The sequence below is a fragment of the Streptopelia decaocto genome (assembly GCF_964273445.1).
Source record: "Streptopelia decaocto genome assembly, chromosome: 7".
Taxonomy (NCBI): domain Eukaryota; kingdom Metazoa; phylum Chordata; class Aves; order Columbiformes; family Columbidae; genus Streptopelia; species Streptopelia decaocto.
This window is the reverse complement of record NC_138661.1, coordinates 55,815,952-55,839,250: the sequence shown is the minus strand read 5'-3', so window position 1 is coordinate 55,839,250 and position 23,299 is coordinate 55,815,952. Positions and strand designations below refer to the sequence as shown.

Here is a 23,299-nt window from a genome sequence, read left to right as displayed (position 1 = left end):
TGAATTAATAATACCATATGAATACGAATTCAGCAGACATATTTCAGTTGGTGATCTTTGTGACAATGTTAGCATACTGCCTGTAAGCAGGACAATTAGTAGCCTTATACTGTCATTAATTTGTCTATAGCAGGGTTTATTTAACATTTCCTTCCTTCTGTCAGGAAATTATATTCTCTTTTACTGCTGTCTTTACTTTCTGTGAACTTGGTGGCTTATGTGCTTGTCAAAACAGTTACTGTTTTAGCAATTTAATGTACCAGGCACGAAGTAAAAATCCACAAAACCAGTTTGAACTAATCCTTTTGCCCTCCTGACTGTCTCTTCAGTTGAGAGAAGTTGGAAAAAACCTGGTCCTACTTGAATTCTAACCATGTAAAGAAAAGTAATACATAATAAGTTTATCCTAGACTTTGCGGAAGCTAATCAGCAAGCTGAATTGGTCCGTGATTTTTATATTGTCTTTCTTGTCTTCTATAGTGTGCCAGTAATTCTGGGATTGTATAATATTTCTAGACATTTTTAAAGGGACAAATTACAGTGAAGACTTCTCAGAAAATATGAAGATCTAAGAAAAGCATTGGTGCAGCATTTAATGCTAAATTATTTATATGGTTTTTTAAATAGGTGTGATGAAGCTATAGTTAATTTACACATCATACCTCATATAAGTGTTTGCAGTGTTTTTACTTTCCATATAGACCTTTCTATATTGCTGAATGCATAAGGTTTAAAAAATACAGCAGCCTGCCCACAAATGTTTAGTTCTAAGTTTCACAGGCTGAGCTCCCTGCAGAAGTTGGATGGATGCTTAACGAGGCACAAGCTGTTTGTGTTTTAAACACATTTTTCTCAATTGTAGCATTGATTTTGAGGGGGCTGGTGGTTTGATTAACTCCATCATCCCAGAGTGGAGATGTCAAACTGAATTTGGTAATACTGAAGTTTCAGTAAATGGCAAGGAAGGGACTATTTTTGGGGTTGGGTCAGGTGAAGAGATTCATAGATATTGATTATCAGAAAAGTAGCAATATTGAGGTAACTCTGTTCAACAAAACAGTTAACTTAATGCCACTATTGTGATACATCCATATTTTGCTTGTGATCTTTGAGTAATTCTGGTTTTGTTACCAGTATTTCTTCATTCTGCCCATTGGCATGCTGATTCCCGAAACTAGAGGTAATTCCTCTATTACTTCTGTTTCATTTCTATGTTGTTTAAATCTATATCTAAATTAAGCAGAAATTTTGAAGCATAGAAGGGTGATTGATGCTGGCTAACAAGAGTTCTGTGTTCTACAACACATTTCAGGATATCTGGCTGACTACAGTGTACCTTTACTTAAGTTTCATTTTGAGAAAAGTTTCAGGGCTGTAGCTCACATCTGTTACAAACTTCATTTGGGGAAATTGTTAGACTTCAGAAACGGTAATGATTGAATATTCATTGAGGCGAATTAAAACACCTTTTTAATATAGCCTGTTAACTTTTTTTGGCAACTAGGAACTAACTTGTTTTTATCAATGTTTTCTTGATTCTTAAGCTTATATTTTGTCCTAGTGGATTTGGATTGCTGATTTTCTACTGGAAAAGAACAACATAAAATCAAGGGGAAAAAACCCACAGTGCAAATCATTTGACTAATCTTTTAGATTGCCATATCAATTACAAATATCAAATATTCATAGAAATCTGTTACCTTAGGAATGATTTACAGAGCAAGTGTGTTCACTTGAAAATCAGGAATCTGATTTGCAGCTACCTTCAAGCTATTCTGTACTTTCTAAGCTAGCTAACTAGCTCTGTTTAATTTTGCTAAATTCAATGCAAATACAATATCATGGATCTACAAGACTCTTATGCAATTAATATCGTGTAAAACAACTTGAGGATAAATGGAAGCCACCTCTATGGCTCTTCACTTCCACTTAACCTTTCACTGAGAGCTGAGTTCTGCTGTCCATTGTATTGATGTAGAAACTGGCCCTGGGTATATTGGATATGTATGAATAATTTTGAAAAGATGAATTAGAAAAAAATTAGAGATGATTTATGTTCAAAGATTGGGCTAAATCCATTCAAAAAGTTGTTTGTTGCCAATTAATTACCTACCACTAATTAGAACAATAAATCTGAGCGCAGTTGTAAGACTTGGCATTGACTTTCACTGTAGGCTTATCTGGAAGCTATAATAAATGCTATCATTGGGAGCTGTAATAAGTCTGTCATAATAAATGAAAATTGAAAAAAAAGGATGAGGAGCCTCGAAAACATAATTCGACTCAGCAGAAGTCTTTACACTTTATAAATGTGACCGTTGGAATTATTCGCATGAATTGATCGGCTCAGACTTGAACACAATGTTATAAAACATGAAACTTTTGCACTTAGTGAAACTCAGTCCTAAAATGGAGGTATAACTCTTTTTCAGTATAACATTTGCAATTTAAAAAAGAAGTTTATGTGCTGCCAGTAAAATTGTAGTAGAGAGCTCCAAGCTGGAAGTTTTACACAAATGATCTAGTTATTAATTCTTTGTTTTTGTATTCATCTAGCATCAACATGAGATAGAGCAATATTTTATATGACAATCTATCTTGTCTATCCTAAAGATCTTGTGATGTGTCAGTTAACAAATTCCTTATTAGAGGACAGAAAATAGCAAAATAGAAGAAAAATGCTGATAACAGAACTCTGAATATGATAGGCCTCTTTTTAGAAATTTCAAATGGGAATTTTTAATACAAGTATTTCTCCAGGATGAACTTTGTCTGCAGTGTATTTATATAGTGCAGTGGTACCTGTATGAAACCAGGTCTGAACATTTTTTGAAGAAATATACTTTTAACATGCTGTTACTCTAAGGTGGTCTCAGCCATTGACACCAAATGATTTTCTCAAAATAAGAAAAATTTTAAAATAGCCTGGTTTTTGGCAAGCACACTAGAGTTCAGAGTATTCAAATTGCTGGTTACTTGAGTTCAGTTGAGTGCTCTTGAAAACTTCATCAAATATTTTACAACCTCAATTAAAATATAATGACTTTGAAGAAATGCTGGAGACTTTCTCTTGAATTTTTACTTTGCACTGAATTATTTTTACTGCTATTTTTACATGAAATGTTGATTTTATAGTGTAGAGTCTAGATAAGTTGTTTTTTTGTCAATATGCCACGACATACTAAATTCAGAAATTCTAACTGGTGGGGAACTACTATCTATGTACATCAGGATCTCTGCCAGTTACCCAGCTGCTGTTTCTTAATTAAATGGAACTGGGGAAAATCACACCAGCAAGGTCTCTTATGCTTGAAACAATCTTGCTTAATGTATTTAGCAATCTGAAAACTAGTTATCACAGCAGGACAACACTTTCCTACTGATGCAAAACTGTTCAGGTTAATTTAAGATAATGTGCAAACACAAAAAGTCTCACAATACCGAGTCACAGAAATATAAAATGCCAGAAGAAATTATATGTTAATGAACATAAAGCAGTGCACGTGAAGAGGGGTAGGGATCAGAAGAAAATCTCTTTCATCATATGTATAGGATAGTGAACCCTAAACTATGTATTATCACTCATGGAAAAGATTCTGAAATCAAAATAACTAGATTTTCTGCAAGGTAAAAATGAAACACGTCTATGGAAAACACTTAAGTATAAGAGAAAATTAATTTTGGGTACTCTTGGAAAATAGGGACAGTGCGGAAAATGTAATCAAACTGTAGAAATCCATAATTTACCTGAATCTTGGATTATTGCCTGCTGTTCTTGCCATTGCATCTCAGGACATACAAAAACCAGGGAAAGTTTTCTGAAAACATGGGGAAGGTAAGTGGATGATCAGAGGAGAGTGGAATCATTTCTGTATGGTGATAGACTGAGTTTCTCTACCTTGGAAATTAGATAACAAAGAGAAGATAGAGTAGAGCAAATAAAATAATTATATGAAGCGCATGAATGTAGAACTATCATTTTAGTATCTCTTAACATGCAAGAACTAAAGAACTTGGGTTAGTATCTCCAGGCAGCAAGTTTAAAACAAAAAATAAGAAACACTTTTTAATACAAAAATAATCAAACGATGTGAGACACTGCCGCTCGATGTAAGGGCCAAAAGTTTAACTGAGTTCAAAAAGGGTTTAATGGCTACTTTTGTTTCATGAATTGCAAAAACATCCTGCTCAGACACAACTTCTGGCTTTAGGAAGTTCCTAAACCACTAATTGACAGAAGATGGGAAGGAGGGGTTGCTCAGCTCTTGCCATGCCTCTTATAATCTTTCTGTATGCATCTCCTAATGGCCATGTTGGGAGCAGGATAATGGGCTAGACAGATGTTTTTTTTGGTCTGACCCATTATGATGGTTGTTTTTATTTTGCAGGCATAGATTTTTTTTTTTTTTTTTTTTTTTTTTCAGTAATAGACAAAATGGAATTTTTCAACTTGTTTTTATAGTTCAGTAAATTCTGTCTGGAATATGAGTCTTAATAGCTAGTTAGGAATGATCAGACTTTTAAACTTTATTTTAATATATAAACAATTAGCACACAAACTCATCAGCTGAATGCTTAGGAAGATTTTCTCTAAATACAGGAAGATATGGACGAAGGTAAATAATTTCTGTATTTCACTTCAATAATCATGATATGTGTATTTTAAAATAAAGGTGACATAGGGAGCAGGGGAAGTTTTTTGTGGTTCTTCTCTCTGGAAGAAGGTGAATGGCATTATTTTTGCCATTGTTCTGAGTTAAGGAAAACTATGTTTCAATGACAGCACATCCTAAATTGTACACTGTACTTCTGACGTTTACTTGGAACAGTAAGGTGTGAAGGGCAACGGGCACAGACTGAAGCACAGGGGATTCCATCTGGATATGAGGAGAAACTTCTTTACCTTGAGGGTGACGGAGCAATGGAACAGGCTGCCCAGAGAGGTTGTGGAGTCTCCTTCTCTGGAGACATTCAAGATCCGCCTGGATGCGATCTATTCCAGGTGAACCTGCTCTAGCAGGTGGGTTGGACTAAGTGATCTCCAGAGGTCCCTTTCAACCTCATTCTGTAAGAGTTCAACATTTCTACTTTTTTGGTACAACTCTCATTCTTTTCTCTCCTCAGAGTGAAGATTGACTTTTAGGATTAAAGGAAATATGATTTTTTTTTTCTTCTTCTTTTCTGACTAATGTATTCGAGTTTTTTTTTCCTGTGTTAATTTATAATGTGGGAGTTTATTTGTACTTACTATGCAGAGATTTAATTAATTATCATAGTGCACTTTAGAAATGAAAAATACATTAGTCTGTGTCAAATTAGTTTATCCTGTACTGCATGCAAACTACACACATCATTATAAATCATGGTCTCAAACTTCTGAAGTTGTTATTTTTGTTTATTAGGAAACCTTGCTTCAGATCCAAAAAGGCAATAAGGGGACTACACATAGCAAGAAAAAAGCAACCCACAATCGATCATGAAATGCAATTACGCAATCTTCAAAGCTGAACGAAATAAAGACCTTAAATAGCAGTAGCCCGTAAAGTTTAAAATTAAAAGTAGTTTCATCATTTATGGTGAAAAGGGGAATTGGATCAATGAAATTGATCTCTTGTATCTTGTTTGCTGTTGATTTATATGAAACTATACTTGAGGTGAGCCTCCTTTTCATACATATGTTAATAAATGTTGGTAATTTGTGGAATACTACTTCAGTGGTCTGGAAGGACATTTCTTGAGTTCAGCTGGTGCTCGGTCTATAAATGGAAGCACAAGAATTAAAAAGGCCTTCCACCTGCTCACCTGTAGCTTGGCTAATGTGATTGCAGATTTTGTTCTAACATTAAGGTTTTACACAACACAGAGCATTACTGCTGTGATGCTGAGTTGCAATAAATCAGTATCTGAATTAAAAGAATGGGGGCTGTAGAACAAACTTTCTTTTTGTCCTTTCTGGCATAGCATCTTATAAGACTGCAGCATGTATGCAGAAAGTTCACAACAATCTGCTACACTGTGAGACTAGTTGTAAGATGCCAATAGAAGTTTGGAAAAAACAGTTAAGCACAGTGTCTCTTGCTTTCACTTTATTTCATTTCTTCAAATTTCATCTTCACTTCTTTGGAATTTTTTAGCATTGATCCATCTTTCACTAGGAGAAGAGATACTAAAATTTTGAACTATTTCATGTTAAGGAGACTTTCCAAAATTTCAGACTGATGAAAACTGCCAGAAAAAATATTTTATTCATTGTAGATCAGAAATCTGAAATTTGTGCTGAGTAAAGTGACCCTTTTGGAAGTGTATTGTGTATGTAAATTCTGCTTTTGTTGGTCATGTGTGTGTTTATGAATTCTGGAAAAGCTGGCTTAGAGATATAAAAATCTCCTATGCCATGGAGACTTGCAGTGATTCTTTGAGCTCTTGGCCGCCTGCTTTGCTTTATTACTAGTGAATGATGTTGCATTGAGAGGGGATATATTGGGCCTGGTAGGGAACAGATATTGATAAAGTCAGTCTTTAGCATTGCAACCGTGGTTAATTTCAGAAACTATGATTGAGAATCTTTTAAGCTTTTGCATAAAGATAAAGAAAGTTTAAGTAATTTGAAAATACATTAAAGCTTTATTTTTAGAAATAACTTGTATCTTTTTCCCTTAGAGCTATGATTAGGTTTATTAGATTTAGCCCATTAGATTTATATATATATTTATACAAATATGTATTATATATCTACTATAACTATGTTTCATATATCTGTGTTTATGCAGAGAAACTGGTCTTTTGTGAGGACTGGGGAGGGGAAATTCAAACTGAAACAATCTGAAAAAAAAAAAAAATTTGTATGTAGGATATTTGGAGATGAACAGTGTTTGTTCTGTCCTTGGTTTGGAATTGAGGGTCAGACAGACCCCTTGGCAGTGATGCTCCTTCTTTGTGGAGCTCCCTCCTGCAAAGGGAAACAGTTCCAGCCTTGGGTATGGTAGGTGAGTCAGACCATGAAGCTCAGAGCCTCTGTTCTGTGCAGATGGTCTGAGAGACTGTGGGAGGCAGCAATGGGCCAGACAGGCATCAGAGAGAGGGAGCAAATTTCCAGGGAGTCAAGACATCAGGGTGTTGCCACTAAAAAAGTCCATGAGCTAAATGAAACAAAAGCAGAAACCATAGCCTGTCTCCAAAGACAAAGTACGGAAGAATGAATGCGGTTATGGAAACTTCGCTCTGTCTGACCCAGAGTCCTATAGCTGACCTTTATACACTGTTAGATACAATGTTAGTAACACTAGTCATGTTTAAGAAAGCCTGCCTCCATATGTGTGTATGGCTGGGGTGAGGATTAAGGTTGTTTTATTAGGATCTGGGCATCTCACTGTAAGGAAAAAATTCAATGCAACCCTACCTCAAGGCTCTGAGGAATGTGGGATCCCTCACATAGATGAATTCGGAACAGCTCAGTACAGCTGCTGTCTCAAGTATCACATTTGAGCGCTGGAGGGTTTAAAATGCAGGCCCATTGCCCTTGGGTCAGGGTATACTCACCAAAGAGTTTCTTTCAGCCTCACTGGTTCACAGTACATTTTTTGTAGTGCGAAAATGTGCGTTGGAAGTCAGATGTGCAAATTGTACAGAGAGTAGTGAGAAAGAAGGGGGAAGGTAAAGGACTGGTCAGGAAGTACAATCCAGCTGAGTTTTGAGGGATTATGATATGACAGAAATGGATATTGCAGACCGTATCATTCACTGTCTTGGTTTGGCTGTGTCAGTGTGGGTGGAAGGGCTTTGGAGGGATGCTGCAAAGCAAAATTTCAGTTAAGTATCTAATAGGTAAAGTGTCCAGAAAAAGCTGACAGTATAGTCCCATAAACAACAAGCAAACATGCCCATAGTTTTGATCTTTTATCATGTTAAGGTCTGAATGTACAAGAAACATTTTTGCCAAGAACTATAGTCTAAATTTCTCTTATTTACCTATCCCTAATGTCTGCTTGTTTTTTGCAAATAATTTTATAGCAGAATATGTGATGTGCAGGTGTTTAGAAATCCAAAACCTGTGTTTGGAATACAAAGCTAAACATGTCACTGTGTTATTACAAGCAAATTGTTTGTTCTGTTCATTAAGTTACCTTTTGTCAAGAAAGTGCAACCTAGCAGATGGATGCCACTGTATTTCTGGTGGTTATTCTAAGGTTGTTTTTCATTACCTCAATCTTCCTTCTCTTTCTCTGTCTTCTAGCATGCATTTAATTCAAGTGGACTCTGTTCAGCGATGGATGGAGGATTTGAAGTTGATGACAGACTGTGAATGTATGTGTATTCTCCAGTCCAAGCCAATCAGCATTGAGAAGGATGAACAAAATGAACTTCTCCTTTCCTCACAATATAGCACATGTGATAACTTACAGCTGATATTAAAAAGGGCTTGGATCATAAGCACAGAATTGACCAGAATTGCTCAAAAGCTGGAGAAGAATAGATGGCAGAGAGTCCACAGCATGACAGTAAGAGTCAACTGCCATGTACGTTCAATGATAAATGAATACAATACATTCACTATGAATTCTTCAGAAGAAATGCACCAGGTAGGTTGTCTCACCTATTGTCATGCTTGTCTTGTTTAATTTTTTTATTGTAATAGTTAAAGCTTTAAATAATGGGTAAGAAATCCTTACATACTGATACTGGTTCCTTGTTTAAGACCTTCTAATCCCTTTTCAGCTATGGAAACATTATTGACTCATTTTGGATCCTGTTTTATCATAGGCTTGATTCTGAATTATAACACTGTTAAAAAATTATATTGCAAGGTTTTGTTTTTGAGGACTACTGAACTAAAGTAACTAGATGTCCCATCCATGAGTTCCTTTGCATTTACAATGTAGAAAATACTACTTTTTTATTAACTTCAGTTTTAAGAGGGTGTCCAAATGAAAATTATGTTTCTCGAGGGTTTTCACCTAAATATAATGAAAAAATATTTAGTTTTAAAAAGCAATTGTATATATGTATGTTGCTTTAAAACCACTTTTTCTTTCTCTGCAGTTTGAAAAACTCTTAATAGACAAGTGTTCAGAATTTACAGCATTCACAGAAAGGTAATGTAAGTTTTCTAGTTGAAATATTAATTTTGCTGTTTTGTTATGTTGTAAAATTTCTAATGAGGAGTACAAATCAACCAACAACCTCAAATGTCTGAACTAGGCCCCTGCAGCTCTAAAAGGTTTTCTAAATGTTAGCCTCTGGTGGGTGAAGTGAGTTGCTTTTATCTAAACTGCATCCTAATGAAAGATGGGATCTGCTGTTTCACAAAGAGCCTGGCATAGACACAAAGCTGTGTGCAAGTGGAGTTTTTAGGGCTTTTAGACACCAAGGGAGAAAGTCTGGCTCTAATGATATCGGTGACAAAGTTCCCTTCAAGTTCTGTGGAGCCAAGATTTCAGCTGGTGTGAAAACTTACATTGTGAGACTGTTGTACTGCATGTTCTTCTATGCATATATCAAAGTGTTAGTAAATCAAACTCAAATAAATACACATTCCTTTAATTTGCAATTGTAGGTTTACTCAGCTCCATGCACTCCAGAATGCCGAGACTGGAAAATAAGAATCTCTTTATAATTCTTCTAATAATATTTCGCCACCTATCTTAAGTTATCCTGTTTCCTCCAGCACAGCTCAATCAGTCTTTTTTGATTTATTTTAAACACTGTGCAAGTCATTCTACTCAGGGGATCATCAGGGAAAAAGACACCATCTAATTATCCAGGAAAGAACATTTCTTGAGCACTATTGCTTTTTGCCAAACCCACACAGCTCAGACTTTACTTTTATATTCTACTGTGAGGCACACTGATTTAACGAGATCTCTGATCTCATAATGTCTGCCCCGAATCAGCCCTCTCCCTCCTTGTCTGACAAAAAGTTTACATAGGTGAGTGAAAGACAAGTGAAGTGAAAAGGGGACCTAATGTGTAGATGGAGGCACTGATCAACCAAACTATATCTTTCATTACAGTGGCCTGCCTAAGTAGAGTATGTTTTGACAATTGAATGCATTTCTGTGAGGAAGTATTAGTTATTTCATTTGAATTGTATAAAGTTTTCCATCTTTAACTAATTTATTCAGTAACAGCCCAATATCACTGGTTACAGGATAGTTATACTAATTCTGTGAAGTTGCTGTATGTAATCTTCCTGCATAAAAGGCCAAATTTTACTTTTGAGTATGCTGTTTAAATTTAAATGAACTTTACTCATCTGGGCACACATTAATTTTGGGTCCTTACCCTACTATCATTAAACTATGGCAAAGAAGGTAAAGAAATTAAAATTATTGAACACACTTCTTTGGCAATGAAAGATGGATGGATATACATAGCTGCAGCTGAAATGCAGACATCCTGTAGTAACTAGAAGCATAAGTGGAAAAATAGCAGCTACACTGATACAAATACTGCATCTACAGAATAATTTGACCTGCAGTCTGTGAAGTAAATTTTGACCCCAAAATGATTCATTAATGTTCATGAATAAACAAAGTTCCTGCGTAGAGAAAGATTTGATTGAAGTCTGGTGTGATGCTAATGGCACGAAGGCTGTGTCTTCATAAGAACAGCTGAATTCCCATTATATCCCCATTGTTCACACAGAGCTCACCCACTGCAATCAGCTTGATAAAGCAATAGTTGTCTGTTGCATCATTTTTCCTTCATCCCTTTCCTTTCTCATTCTTTTCAGATGCATACAAACTGAAGATGAACAAACACTGAAGTCCATGAAATCTTGTATTAATGAAACACTCACCACTGTTGCTCAGTATTTTGGCCAGTTAATAGAGCTGGTTTTAGCACATGAGGCACAGGTTAGTTTATAGTTTTATTTATTTATTTATTTTTAATGAGGCTGTCAAATCGTTGAATATTGAGGGAAAGCATCCATTAAGAGAAGGATTATAATTACAGCTCTCAATTTTCAGCAAACTTATGATCAGTAATTCAAATACCTTGCAAAGAGATGTAGGTGTTTGTATTCTCAAATTCTCCAACAACCACAAGTCTCTACCACAATGGTCTTGTGGATCAATATGTTACTTACTTCTCCTGATAGGTTGTCTTCATTGCAAGGCATCTAATTTCTGTACAATGTCTTGTTAATAAGACCTTTGGACAGATTTTCTCTTCAGGGAGAAAGCGCTTTTCTTTAGAAACCTTGAAAAAAGTCTCTCAGTGATTTTTATTGAAAGTTAAACTTTTTAGAAGACGTTCATATAGCAAGTATATTATTATAGCACACACTTTAACTGCCTTTTGTCACTACAGTGTTTTGTACAGGTTATATGTGTGTAACCTTCCAGAAACAATGCTGTGTCATTGCAGACATGACATATAGTTTCCAGTGGTGATTAAATGTAGATGAATACATTGATTAATAAGACTGAGACTACAAATGCATTATTTTTTTTTCCATTAGACCATTCTTGAAATAATAGCAACTTGTAAGTCTAACCAATCTATCTTGGCTTACACTGTTTTTTTTTCTTGAGATCTCAGTAATGCCTTTGCACCCTTCAATCTTCCTCAAATAAAAAACCCCAGATGTGATTACGTTCAATTAGTTTGTCCATATTTTAGAGGTGATGTTATGATGAAATGTTATGTTGTCCCTACAGAAAAAGAGGAAATGAGAGAGTTACTGAAGAGGAAATAGTTAAATAGTATTTACTACTGTGCTAAAACAAAATTAATGCATGGTATTGGTTACATTTCAATGTACCTTGATGCATTAAGATTAAAATACAGTTACATCTCTTTCAGAAACATCCCTTATAGTTTTAAAACATTGTTGCTAGGAAGTGAGAATCTCCAGAATACTTTGCAGAGTTACTGTCAAACTAACAAGCTACTTGCTAATGTGCTGTGGTTAGGATTTATGAGAGCTAAATGAAACGCCACATATGAGCTGAAGTGTGTAAATAAATTTGCATATTGCAAATTCAATGAGTTGCTTGTGGTTGCTTCTTTTTAATCTGAAGAGTAGTTCCTCATTGCTAACAGTTCTGTCTTTGGGCACTTTGATACCTACTGTCATCTGAAGTCCAATTCCTTTTTTTTTTTTTTTTAAGGGAGCAGAATTAATTACTCTGCATCATCTAGTGTGTATTTGTGTGGCTGAGGACTCAGATTAGAGATCATTAATAAAAGCATTTTTGAGAATAGTTTTCTGAGCCATTTAGTCAGGCTGTGTGTCCACGTCTGCCACACAAGTGCATTGTCTGTGGGTACTTTGCTGCTCTGGAGCAGACAAAGTGTCTGTGTGAGAGGCCAGAATTCTCAGCTTAAATTGTATACTCAGGAGCTTTCTTTTCCAATCAAGGTATCAGGATTTTATTCAGGATAGGTTCATATCAAAATGTGAACTGATAAGTTATGTCTTTTATGGAATATTTTTCTAAGAGAAGATGCTACAGGTGGGAGAACACAGCCTCCTCAAGGGAAGATAATTGAAATTTCTATCAATGACAGTGTAAAATGTGGGATATTTCTTTGCACTTCTTTCTAAGTTGGATTAAATATCAAAATGCTTGACTTCTTCCTTCTAGCAAATATGATTAATTCTACCTCTAATGATAGAATGTACTTTCAGAAAGAGTAGAATTAAACATCATATTCTTCTGACAGCTGTGTTTCTTTATGAAGCTGCAATGACATACAAGGAAAAGCTAGATAACTATTTACAAAGACAAAAATACTTAACCTATTTCATACATTGGAGAAATAAACTCTATTTCTGTAGAGAACACCCTGCGTTGGTCAATGATATTTTGTGCATACCAAGAACAGTGATGAGCCTAGAGCCTTAGAAATTAATGTTAGAAAGGGTACTGCAATGTTCCGTATAAAAAAGTTGGAAATCCTGTATCACCTTGTGATACACTTTCAGCACTAAGACTATTACTTGCCTTCTGAAAATTTTAGTTCAATCCCAGGCCAAACCCAATAATAATTTACTAAATAGCTGAAGAGTTCTTTATTGAATGTTCTCATACACATAAAAATAAATATGAATAGAGTAAGAGAACATTTAAATATCACTATTCTTGGTTATATCTATTCAAATGCAACCATAAACATGTTAGTATTATCAGTTTGACTCCTGCCCATGTGTGTGGTTTTTTTTCTTTCTGTGGGTGAGAAGTAAGACGATAGGGATTCAACGAACTAGACTTTCTACTCCATTTTGTTTTTAAATATAATACTAATGTTTTTCATTAGAAGTAAATTATTTTTATTATCTTATGTCACACAGAACCTGCTGAGACAAATAGAATTGTCGGATAGCGTGTACATCACTGAGTCAGCGATTAGTAGTTTATTCAGCCTTACCCAGGAAGGTGCTCATCTGTGCCGTATCATAGCTAAGGTAAGGGGATTTATGGATTAATCCAAAGGAAACTAGTAATACAAGTGTGTTGCTTTACTTAACACAGAAGTCATTACAAGTTTTGAAATGTACAAACAAGACGAAATCCTGTATTTCAGGGGACAAATCTAGGTTAAAGAACAACAAAATTTTCTATGAGGAACTATTTGTTTTCTTCTTCTGTTGCTTTTTACAAGCCTTAGTTACAATTATACTATTAGATAGTAAATATATATATAATAATAATAAAAAATAAAGAAAGACCACAACCCCAAAATATTTTATTCAATAAAGCACAATGCTTGTACAAGTAACTACAGTAGGATGGTAAGCTCCAACAAGCTTCTGAATGTTGATCCAGCTACAGTTGTCTTTGTGCCCCCTGATGCATTATCACTCCTTTCGACATCTTAGGCATTTTTCTAGTGTTTCTCCTGAGAGTATCAGACACAGAAGTGGAAAGAAACTTTACAATTGGCCATGCATATGGCTGACAAGTATGCAGTGAAACAGCAAGATTCTTCAGCTGTGTGTACAGAGAACATCAGGGATATTATGAAAGATGTAATTTTAAAAATACTTTGAATTGATTATTTTCCTTTTACGGAGGAACATCATTACAGTTACTTCTGGCAGTGTGTGTTCTCATTCACTGAGTATTTGATGATAGCTTTTGGTATAAACAAATTATTCTGCCAAGATCAATGATACTGGCAATCTGTGCAGTGTTGGCACCTTTGAGGACGCTTGGATCTTGAAAAAGTGAGAAAGGCATGGCATTGTGTGAGGTTGAGAATAGGTTAATTCCATCCGCAGTGTATACAGGAAGAAGAAAACCTCCTTTCCCCAGCTTTTGCTTATGGAGTGGTGTGCCAATCCCTTGTCCTGCTCAGAAGTGAGGTTAAACAGAAGCGTTTAATTCATTTTACTTCTGATCTGCCTTTAGATGGATTTTTGCACCATGAAAGTTACTGCTCTGTTCTGAAGATGGAGAATAAGGTAGACTTAGAAATGCGTGGTGGATCCTGGCAACAGCCTGAGAGGCTTGATTTTTTCTAAGTTGATATTTGAGCTCCACTCAGTGGTATCCAAAAACAATGTTAAAATGTTAAGTATTGAGGAAGTGCAGAACTAACATATGGAGGAAAATTGGTATTGTGCTTTTTATCATTGTGTGAATTCCAAACCAGTTTAATTTAGCTGAAATCTGACCTTCCATAAATCACTAAATGAATTTATTGCTAAACGCTGGATGTGTCACAGGTTTATGAGTGAGGAAATGCATCCTCTTATGCAAATAACCCTAAGTGGTGTTCGGCTGCCAAATTACAGTCGTTACTGCATCACCTGTCCTGTGTGACTCTTTGTGCACTGTGAACAACATTCATCCTGACTCACTATCATCATTCACCCTCTGTATTGCCTCAGTTATCTACGTCAGTGAGCAAGGTGGTGGAGGAGTTGTAACAGATCAAAATTTTGAATTCAGTCACTGGAGTAGTTAGCTATGACATTGAAAGTGCAGGGTGACTTAAAACAAAAAAGCTGGAACTGTGCCCACTCATTAAGGGGTTAAGAATGTTTTTGTAAAGATCTCAAAATTTCCCACAGATACAAAGTTCCCTTAAGAGCTGTCATTATCTTTGTAAAAACTAGCTGGAGAAATGGAATATTTGTTTACAGCAAAAGCAAAACTCAACAAATGTGTTGATGTAAACTTGATGACTTAGTCTCCGTGACAATGTCTGATTTTGTGGAACACTGCTGATAGCCTTTTCTTGTCCCAAGATATGAAGCACAGCTCTAAAGCACACCAAAGTCTGACATGCAAACAAAGAACCTCGATAATATTGTAAAGCTATAATATTACAGGAACTGGTTTCTCACTTCACGTTTTGGTAAGGGTTTCAGTATTCTCTTTCAATCCCTCTACTCCCCCCACCCCGCTGCTGAAGTATTTTTACCAAAATTTAAAAAAAGCTTTGAAATGGTAATCCCTCATGCTGAAACATCACCTATAATTTTATTCCACCTGGAGGTATATTTTTTTTTTTCTTTTAGCATGTAACTTTGTAATGTGCTGTGAAAGAGTCATGTTGCTGACTCACCCTGGCAGCCCACTAGTTGTTCTCACAAGCTGTCAGAATTACGAAGACTGAAGTCTCTAACACAAATGAGTAGTAGCAAGGGCAAGATAAGAAACGAAAGGAAAAAGCCTAAATACTACTACTGCTACTACTACTAATCACCCTTGAATTCTGAGCTAATAGAATACCCAATGTTGAGCTATGATACATAGTAATACATAGTTTTCATCTACAAGCAACTTCACTGGTGGCAGCATAATGAAAAGTCCACGGGTTTAGATAATTTTAAAAGCAAAAAAAGATGAGGAAAGGAAGAGAAGAGCCAAGTAGAGAATTACCAGGTAAAAGTTTTAGTCAAGTTTCTTTCTGCAGATCAGTTTCCTACCTTTGGAACTAAATGTTGCTAAAATATTCCTCTAACAAGTCTTATAACACATAGTTAAACATCAAACAATTTGACTAACTTGCTGTATCATTGTCTGGAGTTGTACTGCAGGAATGTGTTCACAAAAGTATTTTTTATTATATTATAGATGTATGGATTTTTTTTTTTAAATTACTTTATGGACGTATGGATTTGATGGATAGACTCTTTGGTAGATGAGGAATGGACTGAATGTTTGTATCCAAAATGGTCAACAGCTTGATGTCCAGATGGAGATCAGTGATGAGTGATGACTCACAGAGGTCCATAGTGAGACTAGTACTATTTAATATCTTAATCAATGACACAGAGGCATCAAGTGCACCCTCAGCAAGTTTGCAGGTGACGCCAAGCTGAGTGGTGCGCTTGATGCCTGAGGGACCTGGATAAGCTTGAGCAGAGGGCCCATGTGAGCCTCGTGAGGCTTAACAAGGTCAAGTTTAGGTCCTGCACCTGGGTCAGGGCATCCCACAGTATCATGACAGGCTGGGAGATGAAGAGATTGAGAGTCGCCCTGCAAAGAAGGACTTGGGGGTACTGGTGGATGAAAAACTGGACATGAGTTAGCAATGTACCAACAATATCCTGGGCTGCACCAAAAGAAGCATGGCCAGCAAGTCGAGTGAGGTGATTCTGCCTCTCTGCTCTGGTAAGACCCCACCTGGAGTCCTGTGTCCAGCTCTGGCACTGTCAGTACAGGAAAGACATGGACCTGCTGGAGGGGGGGGGCAGAGGAGGGACATGAAAATGATCAGAGGGTTGCAACAATGCCCCTGTGAGGAGGTGCTGAGAGAGTTGGGACTGTTCAGCCTGGAAAAGAGATGGCTCTGGGGAAATCTTATTGAAGTCTTTCCATACTTAAAAGAGGTCTTCTAAGAAAGATGGGGCAGACTTTTTAGTAGGGCTTGTTGTGACAGGACAGGGACTACTGGATTTTAAATTAAAGGAGGGGAGATTCGGGCTAGACATGAGGAAGAAATGTTTTACACTGCAGGTGGTAAAACACTGGAACAGGTTGCCCAAAGATGTGGTTGATACGCCATCCCTGCAGACTTTCAAGGCCAGGCTGGACAACCTGCTCTAGTTGAAGATGTCCCGGCTCATTGCAGGGGGGTTGGACTAGATGAACTTTAAAGGTGCCTTCCAACCCAAACTATTCTGTGATTCTATCTGTTAGATTTCAATCCTGGGATCTTTCATATTAAAAACTATAAATTAGTCCTGGTTGTTAAAACTATAACTTTATGTTCTGAGAGCACAATGAGACACTAAAAACCAGAAATTATAAATTTTAAGTGGACTTGAGCACTTGAAGTAAACTGGTTCTAAATTGATTTGGCTTCATAACAACCAGATGAATTAGTAAAAATCAGTTCTGGAGTTACAACAATAAATGTTGGGACACGGTGATACAGGGAAAGAAGTGTTAATAAAACCATTTCACTGATCATGATTAGAGTTTAATACCAACTGTATTGAACTGGGTGCTATAATAATAGTCTCCTAAAAGAGAGAAAGAGGTAGAAATTATAATGAAGATAGCCATACCTGCTTATCACACTCTTCTTTGGAGAATGCTTGACTATTTGAATCCCATATGGATGTGCAGCAGATCACTTGCTCTGAAAGGCTTCTCATACATCTTATCTTTACCTTTTTGTATATCAGTTCCTTTTCTAGCAAGTATTTACTATGAAAACTTCTTCTTTAAAGCTAATTATAATTGTTGTCCTCTATCATGAGGAAAGACTTGATGAGAATTCACTGCACTTTGAGTGATTTCAGGCTGAAACTGAAAATGTTACACCTTAGAGTTGGATGCCTTTTCTCTCTCCTCTTTATTCATTCAACTCACCATGCACAGTGGGGTTTTCTGTACTCATTACTTCCTTCAGATACTTTCTGTGGTTTTATTTCGGGTGATTTTGTTATCTATTGCTGGCCCTTCCGGATAGCATCTCAGGGATGTCTCCAGGAAAGTGAATTCCTGTTAACCCAATATAGAAGAGAAATAGGTCATCAAGCAGTAAAGCAAGTTCTCTTTTCAGATACTGCTTCTCAGAGTATGTGAAGCCTGTCCTGAATGAAACTTGAATTACAGAAAGAGCAGCTCTTCATGTGTTATTTTGGCATTTCCAGATTTTGACCAGAAGTCTGCAAAGAATATATAAAAGTATGCTTAGACATATCAGGAACTTTTGGAAAGGTGCAGGTTTATTTCAAAAGAAAGCAAAACTCAGTGCTGTTATGTTTCTTTGTCTGAATAGTACTGTTTATTCATTTGAATGATTTATATGTATTCCTGTCAGATACAGCTTTGTCATCATTCCAAAAGATACAGGAGACAAATCTTGGAAAAGGTGAATAAATTCTGGGGCATGCTGTGATCCCATTGAGGGGAGTGTTGTTGACAAGCCATAGAATCAGGCTCCGTATTTCCTACACATTCCATATTTCACTTACAGCTCTCTAGGTTCATTATTTGTGATCAATATTTTACAGCTTGGTGATGGTACACAGGGCACAAAATAAACAGTTTAGATGTCCTTCTGACAAACGTGATGATAAGTCATTTCCTGTCCATCAGAGGCAGAAGCAGGGCACACATTTCTCATGCAGAAAGCTTGAAGCATATGTGCCATCGCTTCAGCTTTACTAGTGTTGTCCACAAACTTCTGCTTATGAATAAAGCAGAGAATCAGGTCATCTCTGTTGAACCATGGGGACTTTCAAACTGATAAAAAAATAATAATAAAGAAATCCCAGTTACTTTAGGTTTCAGGACAACAATGTAATAGCTTTTTTCTATATTTTTAATAGATAATTCAATTAACGCTTGGGTGAAATATTAATATCCTTTTGTGGAATGCAAAATATGACTGAAACATTTTTTGTTAGTGTACTGCCTTATTTTTATTTTAAAGGCTCAGGTATATCTTTCTGCAGTAGGTTATATATAGAAGTATGAGATATAAAATAACTCTTACAGATACTTGTGCACTTCTTACAATTCCAGAAATACATTTTACCCTTAGCAAACCTCAGTAAGCCTGCTGTTTTCACTGATCTCATGGAAATTACATATATATGTGCAAAGACATAACATAGATATTTTATCTGGTAAATATATTGAGGTGTTAATTTTGTCTAAGTCTAATTTTCTTATAAATTGATATATATTTTTGTTAGACTGAACATATAGCTTTGCTTGCCCTATTATTCTCTACTCTATTCCAGCAGAACTATTACACTACAAAAACACAGAATTCTGAAAATGAGTGGTCTGAATTGTAGTCCGGAGGTTTTATGTCAGTACAACCTGTTGAGCTTTCAAATAAGAGACAAGGTGGAGGAGAAAAAGATTTTCTGTGAATCTGAAAAAGAGGAGTGTATATTACACTTGCTCCATGATTCCAACAATTTTAATTTAGTAGTGTAGTCTGAGTACTTCAGTCTGAGACCTTTCATCTCTTTTTAATATTTTGAATGCTTTCCTTCTCATTATATGTCTGCTCTTACATAATATAAGGCATCTGTAGTCTACCTGATGGCATAACATTTTTAAATGTAGGAGAATAAAAAAAAATACTAAAAGAAGTGCACGTATTGTCTGTATTTATTTATATATTTCAATTTTTTATGTGAACTTTGCTAACACTTATATGTTTACAATCTGTGTTGGAAATTATTAAGTATAACTACTGTAAGAATGTATATGTACTCAAATATTTGTCATTATTGCCATATTTAAAAGAAAAAAAATGTAGGAATGAGATTTTCATGTATTGGAGGATGAAGTTATGACTTGTACCTGTATAGAACTTGACAGCTATTTCCACATTATTTTAGATAGGTCTTCAACCATCTGATCTTCTCTTTCAAATTTTAACATTAAGTAAATACTGTATGGAACTCATATAGAGCAATGGGAAATATGTGCTAACAAAAATCTATTTTAAACTAATAGCATATTGTTGAACTGTCACTTAAATGTCATTGCAATTGCTGCCTATTGATAATTCTTGGTAATTTTTGCATGAATGTCAAGTTTAATTTAAGTTGCACTTGTAATTGATAAAAGTCAATCACTTAAGCACACCACCTACTGAGGCTATATTACTTTTTCATCACTTAGTGTATAAGCATTAATCAACTTGAGTTCTCTGTGTGAGCTTAACATCCTTTTTGTTGGTGTTGTGATGACAGCTAATTTGGATAAATTACTAAAGGATTCTGCCCCCCATCCCAATCTCAGTTAAATACTGGGGAGACATTCAGTGCTGCTTTTCTGATTTTTGCTTTTCCCCTGCAGGAAGGAGGTGTCGTCACTCTCTTTAAGATCTGTCGCCAGGATTGTTTCAGGTGCCTTTATCCCCAGACACTGAGAACGTTGGCATCTATTTGCTGTGTAGAGGAAGGGATGCACCAGCTGGAAAAGGTAAGCACTGACTCTGTGGCATAAACCAGGCAAGTCCTGTTTTTAATCTCTTCTAGGAATTCTAGGGGGTGTTTGGTACCGTGCTCCATACTTTTCACTTTTTCTGTGCTGAACACATCTTCAGTTTTTACAAAGTTAGTCCCAGCAATAACATTATCCTATTCAGTTGCTTGCACAAATAAGCTTTCTAAGTGGGGATAATTTTCATTAGACAGATAAATATGCTAGTGACGATGTCAAAAAACCCAGAGAACTCATAATTTCTGGACTCCCTGAAGTGTTTGTTTAGAAACTCCAGTGTTTCAAATGACCCTTAAAAGACAGAAAGCTCCATACCTCTTTCCATCCTTTCCTGATGCTCAGGTAGGGCATTTGTGAGAGTTGTAATTGCACGGAAAGAACCGGGACACATATAGAAACTGACCAACAGAAAAATGTGTCTGCTAATCAGCAATGAGTCTCATACAGGCCAATTTTAACTGGGATGGCAAACATCAAAACATTATCCAGATAAAATTATATCAAATGCTCAGGTTCCATTCCTTTCTCACTCTTGGTACATACTGCTGTGTATTGGAAAATGAACACTTCTGGTCACTAAATCATGATCTCATCCTTTGTATTTCATAAAACAGTCATCTTCCACAGCTGAATAATGGCCTCTTCAAGTTAATGATAAATGATTTCACTGCCACTTTACATTGACATATCTTGTAATTTACTGCCCTGAATTCAACCAAACCATGACAGAACATCTGCAGCAAAAAGCAAGTATCTGAGCTTACAGTAAATGAAGATGACTTTTTTTTTTTTTCCTTTTTTTACATAATGCTGGTTCAGACTGACACCAGAATCAGTCTAAAAGGATCTTTCATTATGTCCACTATAGCAGTGGAATTAATAGAGTTAGAAATGGAAGAGATTGATTCAGCTCACCTGGTCCAATTCCTGGCAGTCTCAACATGCATTTAATGTGGCCGATATCAAAGCTGACAAAACAGGAGTCCCAGAAAAAGTGATAACTCTCAGGCTCATATATCTTTGATCTGCTTTAATGTTGATCACAAGCAAAACTGCTTAGGGTAAACTTTGTCACAATCAGGACCAGAGTAGGGATTAAGGGATGTTTAACTGAAATCCCTACCCCTGCTTTCAGTAGTTCGTTTTTTACCTGGGCCTTCAATTCTTAAATTATATCTTGGCAAAACCTCAGTCTGTGACATGAGGGGCTGGATGTTATACTCACCTGACTGAACAGACAGAAGCAAATTTTCTCTACAAGGAGAAAGTGCTAGTGGAGGTTGAAGAATAAAAGCCAGTAAAATGTTATGTCACCAGTAAATAATCTTTCAGCTGGTGACAGCCCAGGTTTGCCAGTTCATAGAGCTGCAGAAGGATAGTAAACAAGAAAGTTTTACTACTCTTCGTACTCTCTTTTCACTGTTCTTGTATACCTATTTAGAAGTGGCAAGACATTCTGACCCTAGGGAGGCTATGGAAAGTACATGGATCAGATGACCAGTATATTGATGTGAACAGCACTCCAGTTTTTCATATTGTCTTCTTTAAATAAGGAGGACTCCTTACCTGGCAGAAAGGGTGGCTTCTATTACCCAACTAAGTACCTGGGTGGTAGGGAAGCATTTAATTTGCTTTAATGTAAATATAATTATGCCACCTAGTGCATTAAAACATCAGTGCAATTTGAATTTGATTTTTAATGGCAGAAACTTCATTCAAACAAATAAAGCTTGGTCTCCAAACAATTCAGATTAGGTATTTCAGGATTAAAAGAATTATTAAAATATTAAAAAATATTAAAATATTATCTCTCTCCCTCCCCCCAAAAAATCCACCTTCCCCCTCTATTTTTCAATAAGATTTCACAACCATTAAAGTGTTTGAAAGACCACTTAAAAGAAAGCAGCAGGAGCTGTCATTTCTAATGGAACATTTCTCTGGGAGGTGAACTAAAAGGAGACAGTATACTTTCTGCAGTAATTGCAGTTCTTAATTACTAAAGACATTAGGAATATTGTATATTTATCCAAAGCTATTTTATCTTTCCAGTTCAGTAGCAACACAAGAAGGGTAACAAGAGCATCTATGTTAGTGCAAATAGTTATTTAGAAAGCAAGCAAGGTATTCAGTAGTTCACAGAAGGCAATCCAAGCAGAGAATATTTTAACATTTTTCTTGCATTTTAAGATACCTGAATATTAGACTTTCTTTATAATTAGTGCAAATTTAATGTGAATTACGTTATACTTGTCTTAAAGCATTTGTCTTGAGTGGATTTTTGGATTGCGATGTGGAAATACTGTCCTCATTTACTAACAAATAAAAGTAACAGTTGAGTGTTCATTTCTAAAGGTGTAGGAAATTGCCTATTCTAAACCAATATATTTTCAGTAATGAATTATGCAATTAGGCAATTAAAGTAGAAAGATAGTGAAGTAGTCTCATTTTGTGATTGAGAATCGTGTGTAAATAAATGTTGTTCTGTGAAAACTTGTGCTCCACAAGTGGCAATTCTGGTGCTCCATGCTGTTTATGGATGTTTGGTTGTTTGTTACACTTTAAGTTCATAATCCATTGTGACACCAGCAGGTTTGAGACCATTCTTTGGTCTCAGCTGCCCAACCAGTCGCACTTCAGAGGAGTGGTGAGACACTGGCAGAGCAATCCGAAATTTCCTCCTTTACATCACTAGTGTAGCTGCCTCACCCTGTGCCAAAGAGAGTTTTGTCAACTGTGTCTTGTGGAACTTGAGCATGCTAAGTTTTTAGGAGAAAGCTCACTGCATCAGAGAGGATGGTTATTTTTGGTCTAGGCACTCCAGAGTTTATGCAGAGACAATATATAATACAGATATAGATAATATATAATGTAGGTAATAGATAATACAGAAAATAGCTGAAATCTCTAAAATGAGA

At 36.0% G+C, this 23,299-nt stretch overlaps 1 protein-coding gene across 4 annotated transcripts in view; it reads left to right on the top strand.

Moving 5' to 3' along the window:
• Positions 1–23,299, top strand: part of INSC (INSC spindle orientation adaptor protein) — a 147,317-nt gene that overhangs the window by 66,689 nt on the left and 57,329 nt on the right. For all 4 annotated transcript variants that reach the window (XM_082057438.1, XM_082057439.1, XM_082057441.1 and 1 more), the window contains 5 exons: positions 8,234–8,579; positions 9,040–9,092; positions 10,733–10,856; positions 13,301–13,414; positions 20,238–20,363. In XM_082057438.1, coding sequence (XP_081913564.1) covers positions 8,234–8,579; positions 9,040–9,092; positions 10,733–10,856; positions 13,301–13,414; positions 20,238–20,363 — 763 coding nt within the window. The remainder of the gene's footprint in view (positions 1–8,233; positions 8,580–9,039; positions 9,093–10,732; positions 10,857–13,300; positions 13,415–20,237; positions 20,364–23,299) is intronic.